The 13,995-nt window shown below is 40.2% G+C and overlaps 1 protein-coding gene across 1 annotated transcript; it reads left to right on the top strand.

Moving 5' to 3' along the window:
• Positions 1-562: 562 nt before the first annotated feature.
• On the top strand, positions 563-4,700 carry LOC118804824 (olfactory receptor 6N2-like). The gene is made up of 2 exons (XM_036565456.1): positions 563-1,348; positions 4,593-4,700. The coding sequence occupies exons 1-2, from the start codon at positions 563-565 to the stop codon at positions 4,698-4,700; spliced, it is 894 nt and encodes a 297-aa protein (XP_036421349.1).
• The last annotated feature ends 9,295 nt before the right edge of the window (positions 4,701-13,995 follow it).

Below are 13,995 nucleotides of genomic sequence, written 5' to 3'. Positions count from 1 at the left end.
TGTCATTTATGTCAGCATTATGTCAACTATCACTGCTTTATGGCATGTCATGACAGATTCTATTTGATATAAATTATCAAACAAAAATTATAAGAAAAAAGACAAATCATTTTGCTTGATTTCACAGTTCATGTCACATATATTCACTGCTTAAAATTTCAACATTACAACTTAAAACCCTTTCCCACATTCCTATGTTAGCATGTGTGATGCGTTGAGTATGTGTTGTGCCTGAGATTGTTTGGAATGTGTGTGTGTGTGTGGTGTGTGATCTAGGCTAAAAACTGCTTAGAGGCAGGCTACACTTACCAATCAGTAAATTAGTCAGTGAACCGCTAAGGAATATGTATCTGTCCAGTAGAGAATATATAAAAATAGACACACAAAGCTGATGTCTTCACTGCAGCCTGTACAGCTACAGCACCTTCACTGTAAGGAGTATCTTCACTCTTATGAATAGAGTTTGTGATGGCTGACTAAACACATAAAAGACTGGTATGAGCACAACCACATTACACTGACTAACCTGTTTTAGACATTTTGGGTGACTTCATGGAAATTCATGGATTATTTTTATAATGTTACATATATATCTTTGGAAGGGCACGTGGAGTTGGAGAAATATAGATACGTTTATTTCATAATTTGCCTCACAGTTTATACACTGATCATTTTTTGTAATGTTGTTGTCATTTCTATTATTTACACAAACAATTGTCTCCATGAGCCGATGTACATATTCACTGCTGCTTTACTTTGCAATGCTCTTTTTGGAACAACTGCCTTATATCCTAAAGTACTGAGTGATTTTCTGTCTGAAAAACAAGTTATCTCTCATGGAGCCTGTCTGTTTCAGGCCTTTTGCCTTTATACATATTCTACATCGGAGTTCACACTGTTATCAGCTATGGCCTATGACAGATATGTGTCCATATGTAAACCATTACAATATGCAACTCTTGTAAAAATGTCCACTGTGAAAAAGCTCTTATTTTTCTGTTGGTTTGTACCTTCCTGTGAAATGGGCATATCAATAATACTGTCAAACAGACCGCTGTGTACATTTAAATTAAACAGAATATATTGTAATAATTACTCAATTGCAAAATTAGGTTGTGGGGACATATCTGATATGAGTACATATGGACTGATTCTTTTACCCATTGCTGTCTGTCCACCACTGATCTTCATAATCTACTCATATGTTAGAATACTTGAAGTCTGTTTACAGAATTCAAAAGAGTTCAGAAGAAAAGCTCTACAAACTTGCTTCCCACATTTTGTCATTTTCATTAATTTCTCTGTTACTGCATGTTTTGAAGTGATCAACACCAGATTAGAAGGAAATGTACCTCATATATTTGCTATGATAATGTCAGTTCAAAATGGGGTCATCCCTCCTCTACTTAATCCTATTGTATATGGACTGAAACTGCAAGAGATTTCGAATAGGATTAAGGGAATGATTTGGAAGAGAAACACACATGTCTTTGCAGACTGAAATCTGTGTATGACAAAATAATGAAAAAATATTATCTATGGACTGAAACTACAGGAACTGTTGAATAGCATTAAGAAAATTGCAGCAAAACTGCTGTGTACTTCTCATAAGTCATTTTTCTGTGCCAAACAGTGAACACATTTGATTGCAGCCTGTGCTGAATGTGTAATCACAGATAGTCTAAGGCATACCATGAATAGACAGCAGAGCTTTCTGAACAAAAAGGCCTGGAAGCATCAGAACATATTTTGCCCATTCATCAACACCTAACAGTAAATCAAGATTCTTTGTCATGAGTAAAATCTACTCTTTAAAGCCTTATTTTGTGAACATCTGTTGGTTACGGAGATTTTTTTTATTCTGGTGAAATTATACTCAGACTCTGCTACTGACACTTTTCTTCGTGTGAAAGATGAAAGGTCTATTTTCACTTCTAAAATTATGACCTTTTATTTGCATTCCATATTTATGTTGTTATGATTTTGTAAATGAAAGTTAGATAGGGTGAAATATTAAACCTGATACATCTATAGTCATAGTTCTGGAATAATACTATATATATATATATATATATACACACTTAAATATCACATATTACCCATGATTTTATCAGTTAAAGAAGCTATGATTAATAAATTAAAATGTATTGAATGTTGAAAATTCTACAGTATTGCTTCAACTTAAACCATTTATCTTTTTACCATTGTCATTTAATCATCTTCCCCAGTTATATGATTTCTCAGTGCTGTTATCTCATTCATTTTGTCAAGAAAAGAACATGATTTAATAAAAAATCATTGTCAGAAAATGCAATTTTGAGCAAACAACTGTATAAAAAACTATAGGAATATACTTAACACTTCAGTGGCCATTTATTTTTCATCTAATGAAACAAATTCATTATAAAGCCTTATGATTATACAACTGAAATAAGTAGAAATAAAATGTTCTTATATAAAAAAGTAAGTACACCCTTACATATCAGTACTTTAAATGAGTTCAGTTGAATTCAGGTGCACCCACACTCAGTTATTAGAGAATATCTTGGATGAACCTGTCTAATATAAACCTGAATTATCTGATCTGGTTTGCTCTATGTTATTGAAGTGTGTAGTACCATCAAAAGAAGAAATGGAGGCTTGTTGAACGGCCAAGTCAAAGCCCAGATCGAACTCCTATAAAAATGCTGTGAAGGAATTTGAACATTTAGGGCTGTACTTGCAAAAAATAAAATAATAAAATAAAATATTGTCCAATTCAAAGAATTCTGCTTGGGAAGTGGGCAAAAATCTTTTTTTCAGTGGATGTCAGAAACTTGTAGTTAGTATGTTACCTCAATAGTATGTGATAGATTGTTGGTTGACAAAGAGCCTATTCACATTTACATTCTTTGTGGGCTGAATGGATTTTTTCCTGATAGTGAAGGTGTCCAGTGTGAATACATCCAAGATACACTGCAAAAGGAATTTCTATGTGATTTCTCAGATATTTCAGGATGAGCTTTGACACATTGTAGACACATTTGGGCCAAATGGAAGTATATCTGTATTGGTATTGTATATCTACAACTGTTTGCATATGACATCAGATATTTGACACCGTATCCAGATGCTAATTACTTATGAGTGTTTTTGGATGTGTTTTTCACACTATATCACTTACACTCTGAACCACTACTGTTGACAAGCCTGTAGCACAGCAGTGCTGTAAAGATGGCCAGGAAGGTAAACTCCAGCAGACTATTTTTACATCCCCTGCTGGTCCCCACAATAAGTATGGAGGTACTGGTCAAAAATATTAGCCATGTGTTTGGAAAAAGTGCTACCTGATATTATTAAGGAAGACCAGATGAGTTTTTGGATAAGTGTTGGATATCTTTGATTACATTAGATGGCTCCTTGATAACATTCAGATATCCCAGGGTTGCAAAGAAGGCATTTGACTGGGTTGAGTGGTCTTGTTTGTGCATATATTTGCTAGGTCTACCAACTTTCCCCTTCATTGTGGAAATAGAGACAACAACGCTCTTAGCCAGTTGCTCTTTGATATTTTGAGATTGAACCATTGGTTCAAGCAATAAGGCAGAATGCTCTAATATCTGGTATTCGTACTTGAAAGTGGGAGATGATGTGCTGTTATTTTTTTCATCAAGACCACAAACCTCTATTCCCTGTGTAACCTGCTACACAAAGAAAACCTTTCAAATCCTTTTTGTGTACACAACAGAAGAAGAAAAAAGAGAACTTTTGTGTGGGTCAGGTAGCAATACACTACCTTATTGTCTGAATAACAAAATGTCTCAGGCCAGTGTGTACAGTAACAGGAGTTTTACTTTTTCCTTTAGTAGAGCATTGAACAAAGTTTTCTCCTTTTCTTTTTTTTCCCACACTTTTACAACTTGTTGCAAAATGCATCAGTGAGTATACATTCATTCAACCAAAGCATTCGATGCAAACCACCCCCCAACCCCCCGCAGCCACAGTGCTACATTCACAATTAGGCTCGCTGTGATCACATGTTGCCGTGTGTTGCAACAGATCTCAATACCCTCTTTATTTTAGCCATTTTTCAGTAAATAGTAGGCAGACCATTTTTAATAATAAAAAAACAAATGGGAAAAAAATATATTTATATAAAAAAAAATAAATCTGCTATAACTTTTTTCCTTCTCTTGGGTGGGTCACATCCTCCCCAGCTTGAAATCTAACGTCCTCATTAGCTCCTTCCCTTATAGACTGAGCAAGAATTTCAATCTGTTTCTTTAATGCCGATAAGACATTGTAAAGCTCTGTCTCTTAAGATCTACCAGCTACCATCTGCTGCCTACAACTGGCTCTGTAGCCAATTTCATAATCTGAAAGATATGCAAGAGGTACTCTTCTTCTGCTAGGTCTACTGGCCCCCATGACTAGACTACCCTCAGATTCAACTTCAGCTTCTCTTTCATCTTCCACTTCTTTGAACTTGGTAGGACCATTTCTAGTCTTGTGGACTACAGAATTTCCCTCTCTACTCATCCTGTTATCCAAAAAGAACTCAAGTGCATCAGGATTCAAAGTAGCTTCTGGCTGTTCATCCTTGTCCTCCTTAGATAACTCACTTCCCTCATAGTAGGACAGGTCCATCCCCTCAGCAGATTCAGCAGGAGACCTCATCTCTGTCACTGGTTGTGAAGCTTGAATTGCTGGCCTTTGCCTAGTCTCCATCTCCTCATCATCACTCAGCTTTGCAGGCAAAAATCCACAGGGTAGTAAAAGATCTCTATGCAAGATCCGCTCCTTCCCATCACCATTTTCTTCCCTTACAACATAAACCGGAATGTTCTCATCAGGTTGTTTTACTACAACATAGACATTTGGCTCCCACCTTTCAGCTATTTTATGTTTTCTCCTGAGACCCAAATTTCTGACCAAAACTCCTGGCCTTGGCATCCCAGCGCCTTTTGTTCATTAGCTAGCGTTTTCCAGCATTCTCTGAAGCCAAACGATATGCATGCTTGAGTCTGTTCTTCAGGTCTCTCACATTGGTGGAGTGTGTTTTTGTATTGTGCCCTTCTGGACTAATACCAAAGGAGAGATCAATTGGAAGTTGAGGCTGTCAGCCAAACATTAAAAGAAATGGAGCCTCCCCTGTTGCATTGTTGCGCGTACAATTTTATGCATGGACTAATGGCTTTACATACTTTCTCCAGTGTTCTTTTTTCTTCTCACTGAGGGTTCCAAGCAGGTCTAACAAGGTTCTATTAAACCTTTCAACGGGATTTCCCCTTGGATGGTAGGGGTGGTCCTGGATTTGACCCCTGACAATTTGCATAGCTCATACACAACCTCTGACTCAAAATTCCCTGATCACTATGCAGCCTGTGAGGAAACATGTAATGGCTGATGAAGTTTTCCCACATCACAGTTGCTATGGTTTTAGCTGTCTGATCACGAGCGGGAAAGGCTTGGGCATATTTAGTAAAGTGATCTGTGATGACCAATATGTTTCGTGTATCTTTCTAAACTGGCTTTAATGTAAGAAAATCCATGCATACTAACTCAAGGGGTCCCTGAACCTGAATATTTACCAGTTTGGCTGTCTTTTGAGCTCGGGCCTTCCTCCGTATGCACCTCTCACATGTTCTGCACTTCTCTTCGATGTATTTGGTCATCTTTGGCCAATAGAACCTGGCCCTTGCCAGCTCAATCGTTTGCTCAAAGCCCATGTGACCAATCTCATCAGGAATGCCTTCAAATGTCCGGTCTCTATGGCTTTGGGGTATAACTAGCAGGTGAAAAATCTCTCCTTGTGGCTTTTTAATTTTACAAAACAAAACGCCCTCTTTAAGTTAGAGCTTTGAATTTTCTCTCAGGAGCACTTCAGGCAGTTCATTGCTGCTGTCCAGTGTCTCCTTAATGGATTCATTCTCTAGGATTTCAATCATACGAGAGAAACTCACATCAGCTCTCTGCAGCTGGTACCAGTCACCAGGGGTCATACTAGGAAGAGAAGCCTGGCCTGGCCATGGCTCTGGCTCAACCAAATCCTCTGGAACAGCACCTTCATCACATAAGAGCGTCTCTACTGCAGCTATCTCCGATTCACCTTCCAGAACTTCTTCATCGACAGTGTTGATCAGAAGCTGCACATCATGCCTCATGCAAACAGCTTCCACTGCCCCAGCGCCAAGAACACTGAATTCCTCTGGAGACTGTCTGACACGATCTATAAGATTTAACACTCTCTGCTTAAGCTCTTCAGAATCTGCGCATCTTCTGATGCACCCCAAGGTATCCTAGAAAGCCCATCAGCATCAAATTGTTCTTTCCAGATTTGTAATGTATATCAAAACTGTACATTGAAATGGCAGATAACCATCTATGGCTTGTCGCGAACAGTTTGGCACTGGTCAAGATGTATGTTAATGGGTTGTTATCAGTGAGAATCTTGAAACTGGTCCCATATAAATAATCATGGGATTTCTCACTAACAGTCCATTTCAAGACAAGAAATTCTAACTTATGGGCAGGGTAATTTTTTTCATTTTTGCTGAGGCCTCTGCTTGCATAAGCTATCACTCTTGTCCTACCGTCTTGTACTTGATATAAGGCTGCATCTAATCTGATGGTACTGACGTCTGTGTGAAGTATATATGGGAGCTTCCAATCAGCAAAACCAAGGACAGGAGCTGATGTCAGTTTGTCCACAATTGTTTCAAAAGCCACCTGGCACTCTATATTCCACTGCCCTTCCAAGGCCTGTGAGTTTGACTTCTGCTTGCAACAGCTGTCCTTGCGTCTTGTAGCAAACTCTCCTTTTAATAAGTTATTAAAAGGTTTGGCAAGCTTTGAAAAATCTCTTACGAACTTTCTGTAATATCCAGCGAAACCAAGAAAGGATCTTAATTCCTTCACAATTGTAGGCCTAGGCCAGTTCTTAATGGCGGGCACTTATTCAGGATCTGACTGCATTCCCTGTTCCGATATGACTTGACCTAGATAGTTCACTGAAGTCTGAAAGAATTTGTATTTGGCTGGTGACAGCTTGAGACCAACATCAGAGATCCACTTTAGCACAGTCAGCAACCTCTGTTCATGTTCCTCTAAAGTGCTGGAAAATATAATCAGGTCATCGAGAAATGCTATGACGTCTTGTAGGTTTATGCCTGCCATGACCCTTTCCATGGTACGCTGGAAGGTGGCAGGTGAGTTGGTGAGTCCTTTCCACGTCCCAAATGGAGTGGTAAAGGCCGCCTTGGGGCGATCAGCAGGCTCCACTTCGAGCTGATAGTACCCACTTTTAAGATCCAGCACTGTAAACCACTTTGAGCCTGACAGAAGAGTGAAAGTCTCCTTAATCCGAGGTAGAGAGTACGCATTTTTCTTTGTTAATTTGTTCAATTTACGATAATCCACCACCATTTTTCTTGCATACTAAAACTACTGGTGATGCATAGGGGCTGTTGGACTCTTCTATTATACCACATGCCAGTAGCTCTCGCAAATGACTTTTAAGATCTTCAAAGTCTGCTGGTGACTGTGGTGGTGCTGGGCATTCTTTGATAGGGGTATGGGGTTCAAGCTCAATACGATGTGTGACACCTGCCAGAGTCCCGACATCAAGATCATGTCTTGCAAAGGCATCTGGGACTTCACAATATATTCTATTCAGAATGTGGTTCTTAAATTCTGAAGAATATAGGACTACCCTCAAAATTTAAATTGCACCCCGGACCATCTGCAGGGACTGGCTTCTCGTTTTGGACAACCATCAAAGAATGAGTTTGCTGAAGCAGCTTTCCTTTAAGGAGTGGTGGATGAGAGAGGCATTGCCCAATCGATGGCTGCACACTCAGCAATGACAGCTCAAGGTGGAAGTGTTATATCCCTAGTAGAAGCATTCTGCTCAACCAACTTAAAGTTATTATGAGACATAGGCTTGACCTCTACCATCTGATCAAATATGATTAACCCACCTGGAACAGCATGTTGCTGAGGCTCGCTGATTATGGCTTTGAATCTTCCTCCTCCTGACTTAGTGTGGCAAATTCCTTTCAACACACAGACTTCGTCTGACTACTCAGTTTCACTGGTGTCTGAGAATATTTGTCCCTACTAAAAGTGGAACTCTTTCATTATAGGATTGATCTGGGCTGACTAGAGCTAGGTTGGTGAATCTTTTACCGTTCCAAAGACAATTTTGGGAAAACGTACTTCCACTTCAGTGTAGCCCAGATAAGGTACCGTTTGACCAGCTGCGCCCTTTATACGAAGCAAATCACTAACTGAACACAATGCTTGATGGGACTGTTACGTGTCCGGCCTGGATAAGGGGTGTCTGGCTGGTATGTTTCTTTCTCTCTCTCGCTTGCCCGTTTGTTCTCTCTCTTTTCCCTCTCTATTCCGTATGTCTCCTCCCTCCTCCCATCTCTGTTACAGGTTGGCTGCAGTGTCGGTCGTCGTTAGGGGCTTGACGTGTACCACTTGATGGCAAATCATCATGCAGAGTTCCGGCCCTGGAGGAAGGACGGCAAAGCTCGTGAGGAGGCTGACGTTACCCCTGTGCTCCATGCTGTTTTGGCATGCTCCTAGTTGTAGTTGCTGTCGCAGACACAAAAGCTTTCTGTTCTTTCTGCTCATGCAGTTTTGTGTATGTCTACGATAGCTTTGTCTGTGTGTTTGTTCAGTTCATTTTAGCTTGTGTTTTCGTGCCGCGCACTGTTAATCACGCTAGCCTTGCTGTTTATGGCTGTCTATGCTCTCTCTCTCCCTTTCTCTCTCTCATACACTGCTTTGCTTTCTTGAGGTTCTGGACAGGTTAGATGGGCATGCTCATACATTTTTACATCACGTAGCTGCCCATTGTATAGACACCTTAGGCAAGGGGCGGGCGCCAACCCATGTATTTATGTTATGCCATAGGGAAGACTAGTGTAGATAGTTTTTTTTCTACTAGGTGAGGATTTCAGTTAAAGAGCTAGGGTAGTTTTTTTTGTTTGTTTGTTTGTTTTGTTAATTTCTTTCCTTTAGCACCGTCCGGGTCCAGAATCCCGCTCTTTATGACAGCAAGCATATTTGCCATTTTTTTTTCTGTAAATATTGTACATAGTATTGGAGGTCTCACTTGAGTCATAGCCTGAGTGTACTTTATCCTCTACCCCTAGCGTATAATAAATAAGAAAAGAAGCTTTCCTATTCGTATCTTGCTCTTTCCTGGTTCGTGCTGCAACCATCACATCTAAACCATATGTTACTGACCCCATTACCCCCTAGACTTTCTTTTGGGGTCGTAACATTTGGGGGGCTCATCCGGGATGTTTAATCCCTTATAATTTGGCATTTTAATGAGGTGGTGTAGTTAAGGTGAGGAACTTCGTGTTCGCATGAGCTAGAAGCTAATGCTAACATGCAGCATTTGATTTTAGAGCTTTTTAGTGTGTGAAGCTGTTAGTTTGTTAGAAGGATGATTTGTGAAAATAGCTGGTCATTCCAGTATTCCAGTTTTTAAAAGCATTGTTTTAGATTTGTTGGTTGAGCTTAGCTTTGTTTGTGGGTCCATCTGACTTTTGTCAGATGAGGTGAAGGGTGTACAGACTCCCCCTACTGTTATGGAGGTGAAAAAAAGTTGGAGAAGCCTGTGGCAGTGGTGCTTGGCCTGGTGTGTCTTTGCCTTTGTGTGAGCTGGTCTCTTTGGGTCCAGATATGTGGTAGGCAAAGTGTGTTTAAAGGCCCTATACAAAGTACATGGAGACCAAGAAGGGATTCAACTGTGACTTGGAGATAAGGGTGAAGGAGTTTGCCTTCCCTCCAACAAAACAGTTGGCTTCCACTTGGATTTTCCCTCCTATGGCTGGTCACTCTGCTTCTCTCTCCATTTCTTTGTTTGACCCCATTTTGATTCTCACTCAACCACCTTTTGATATTAGTAAACACTTGGTGCTTTAGTCTTGGGAAATTGAAGTGACCATCTATTTTAGTTGTTGGATTCTGAATATGGAACAGGTCTGATTTGGTTTCCTGACATTTGCTTGTAGGGTCCTTCACGTGGGGGACCTGATTCGGTCAGTTAATCTGACATTTGCTTGTAGGGTCCTTCAAGTGGGGGACCTGATTCGGTCAGTTAATCAGACATTTGCTTGTAGGGTCCTTCATGTGGGGGACCTGATTCGGTCAGGTGATGTTTGTTTAGTAGGACCTGATTTCTTGTGAAGGGTCAGATGACATTAATTTTGTAGGATCTTTCATATGAAGATCTGATTTGGTCATTTGACATTTTTGTAGGGTCTTGCATGAAAGACCTGATTAGGGTCATTTTTGATTTGTATAAACCGTTGTCATAGGGTCAGTCCATTTGTCTGTGCATTAGCTTTAATCCCTCTAACATTAGTCCTTCTGTCCTCTCCTGATTAAATTTTGTACCCACTTTCTGTTAACTTTAGAAAAGCAACTAGAGTTGCTTTCTTTTGGGTGGGCATGTTATGTGTAGCACGTATTCTGTTTTTTTTGTGTTTGTGTCTCTCTCCCTCTCTCTCTTGGTCTCTTCCTTCATAGAGGTACCTGCTCAGGAACCAATCAGAGGCCTGGCTGGTGCAATTGGGGGAGGAGCCTATGTTTTAAAAGAGGTCTTCAAGATGGCCGAAGAGAGAGGACTGATTACATGTGCTGTTTTAGTTTGTGTTTTAATCTCTTGTGTTGGGAGTATGCTTTGTTTTAGGTATTTTACCAGTGCTTCTTTTAACTTAGTTTATAAGACAGTCTTTTATGTTAGAGGAAGTACTTCAGCTGTGGTATTTCATGCTTTTAACTTTGTTTTACAAGAGATTGTTTGTACCATCTGGGGTTTCAAACAGGTAAGAGGGGCGCACCTATATGTTCACACCATGTAGATGTCTACTCTGTCTAGCTCCCTAGGTCAGGGGGTGGGCACCACCACATGTACTTTTGGTTACTGGCACGGGAAGTTTAGAGTAGTTAGCTTTGGTTTCCTTTTTATTAGATTAGCTAAATACTTTTGGTTTCAGAGTAGGCAAGCGGGGTTTGGTTTTGATATGTTCTTTCCTTTGGTGCCGTCCAGTTTGATTCTTCCAGTGTGGTAGTAGGTATCACAGCACTCTGGTTTTATTGAGGTTTGTTTGAATAAAAATGGCTGTAAAAGCTCTATTTTGGTCTGTTCCTTTACAGGGTTGTTGCAATTCTGTAACATATGAGAGTCCTCCCCACACATGTAACACAACTTCTGCAATTTGGAATGTTTATCTGTCTGTCTGTGAGTAGCTACCATTGGCAACTTCTCAACTATCCCTTCTACTTTTACATTCCTAACCCGTTTGACACTTCATCCTTCCTGAACACTAGGAGAGAATCTCTGTTCTAACTGTCCCTTTGTAAGAGCTGAAAGTGGAGCATCATTTACTTAAACTGCATCAGCCTTCACATGTGTTTTATTGTGCACTTTGGAAGAACCATATCCCATGTAACGTTTCCTTCTCATTTCTTTTAAAAGCGTTTCCTGTTCATGAGACCTGATTTTCATTAGCAACTCAGAAAAAGTCATGCTTCATCAGTGGGTCACTCAAAGACTCTTTCAGATGGAGTGCAGCTACTAGGGCATTATCCCAGCAGCCTCAAATGAACTGCTTCATTAACTGCGCATCAGTATTTACTTTTGGAATGCCTTTCCTTTCTATTACTTCCTGTAGGACAGTATAGAGTCTTCGTAGATCACCACTGCTTTGGTGAGTCTCCAGGAACTGAGTGTAGAATTCTTCACCATCAGTTACACTACCATAAGCATTTTCCAACTCTCAAATGTACTGATTTGGTGATGCACTTTCACCCACACAGAGAACTACATTCAGGGCAGGTGGTAACAAACTGTCAATTAAGATCTGTTGCTGCTTATTCGCAGAAAGACTTGCATCATTTATCACTTGTCTGGCATGCAAGCGCCAGATTCTGAACTCCACTTCATTTGATGGCTTGGGCAAATTACCAGAAAACACCCGTAGTTTGCGTTGGGTAGGTCCATGTAATTCTAAACCATGCTTAACCATGTGTTCAACAACTACTCACTGCACTTCTGCAGGGACTGCAAGAACTGGTGAAGTGGCCTGGGCACCATTATCATGCTCAAAGCCTGTGCTTTCTGCAGAACCCATGCTGTCTCCAGTGGTTGGGGGGGGTCTGTGGCAGCTTTTGGAGTGGATGTTAAGGGCTTCACATGAGAGCACTGAAGGTTACAAAGCTTGCCTGCAGACTGTTGACTTAAAGCATTTCGGCTGACATTGTAACAAGTAGCCAGTTCTTGCAACTGTTCTTTGAAGTTGGTGGTCAAATGTTCTATTACCAATGCCAGTGTCTTAGCATCACCTGTATTTTGCATGTGCTGAGGAGATTTGTACAGGACATGTTCATCCAACTGTATCACCTCCCAGCAGGGACCAGGACCGTCATGAGGCTGTTCAGAATTTAAGAGCGTTGGAGTTATGGCATATTCAAATTGACATAGGAGCCCTTCTGGTAGGTCACTGCCTAGGTGCTGGATTTTGACTACATTATCCAGTAAAGCAAATGCTTTCTGTACATCTTCTAATGTAATGTCAATCTTAACTCCCTTATTGTGTCTCTCTCTTAAAATTCCCACACTGTACGCTCTGGCCCCACGTTGGGTGCCAATTTTGCTCTTTATCATATGTAACCTGGTACACAACGAAAACCTTTCACATCCTTTTTGCACAACAAAAAGAATAGCAAAATGTATCAGGCCAGTGCATACAGTAACAGGAGTTTTACTTTTTCCTTTAGTACAGCATTGAATAACCTTTTCTCCTTTTCTTTTTTTTATTCCACTTTAACAACTTGTTGCAAAATGCATCAGTGAGTATACATTCATTGAACAAAATTATTCAACCGTAAAACTCTGAATGTACACCTGAAAGCTAAGCTGATTATTACTCAAAATGTTCAATATGTATGTACAGCACAGGGGTGCTGTCCTTTAGTCCCGCAATCCACCTCGTTTAATGTAAAAAATAAAAAATAATTCTGAAGGCCTTCAAAAAAAATTGTTACCTGCAGGTAAACAAAAATAATTTGAAGAGAGAAAAAAAAAAATCTAAGAATGCAGATGACATCCCTTCTTACTTGGATCTTTCGGAACAAGCAATCCAGTCATATGCCAGCAGTCAGCCATATGCCATCAGCAGCCCAGCATCATAAGCACAGAAGTCCCATAAAACGCACTTATCACCTATCACAAAATGGAAGTATAGGTGAATCTGAAGGAGTAAAATTAAGCTTTTGCTGAGGAGCTAAAATGATACACCCACCCTGGAGCCACAGTGCTATGTTCACAACGAGGCTCACTGTGATCACGTGCTGCTGTGCGTTGCAACAGATCTCAATACCATCTTTATTTTAGCCTTTTTTCAGTCAATAGTAGTCAGACCTTTTTTATATCAAGAATTTGACAGATAATAAAAAACCAAATGGGGAAAAAACTCAAACCATCTTAACATTCAGGATTTTTCAGGGTACAAAATTTAATCTAGCATAAACTGTCATGCCACTGGAGTCTCTGACAACTGTTCCAAACCTTTCAGAGCCCTTTCCTTTCCACTGTTCACCCTCTGGATTTGTTTATTTGGGAGTAAATATAACATAACACCCACATACACTATAGGAACAAAAGTATTGGAACACATCCACATTACTCCTACAGGAGCTTTTACAATGTCCTATTCTAAATCCATAGGCATGGTCCCCTTTGCAACTATAACAGCTTCCACTCCTCTGAGAAATTCAAGTCAAGTTCTTCCACACCAAACTCACCCAGCCTTGCTTTGTGCACTAGGGCTCAGTCATGCTGGAACAGAAAAGGCCCTTCTCCAAACAGTTCCCACAAAGTTGGAAGTACACAATTGTCCAAAATGTCTTGGTCTACTGAAGCATTAAGATTTCCCTTTACTGAAACTAAGGGGCCTAAGACAACCCTTGAAAAACAGGTGCATAGCA

Source organism: Colossoma macropomum, unplaced genomic scaffold, assembly GCF_904425465.1.
Source record: "Colossoma macropomum unplaced genomic scaffold, Colossoma_macropomum, whole genome shotgun sequence".
In the NCBI taxonomy this organism is placed as follows: Eukaryota; Metazoa; Chordata; class Actinopteri; order Characiformes; family Serrasalmidae; genus Colossoma; species Colossoma macropomum.
The sequence above is the reverse complement of the archived record's forward strand: the minus strand, read 5'-3'. Positions and strand labels throughout refer to the sequence as shown.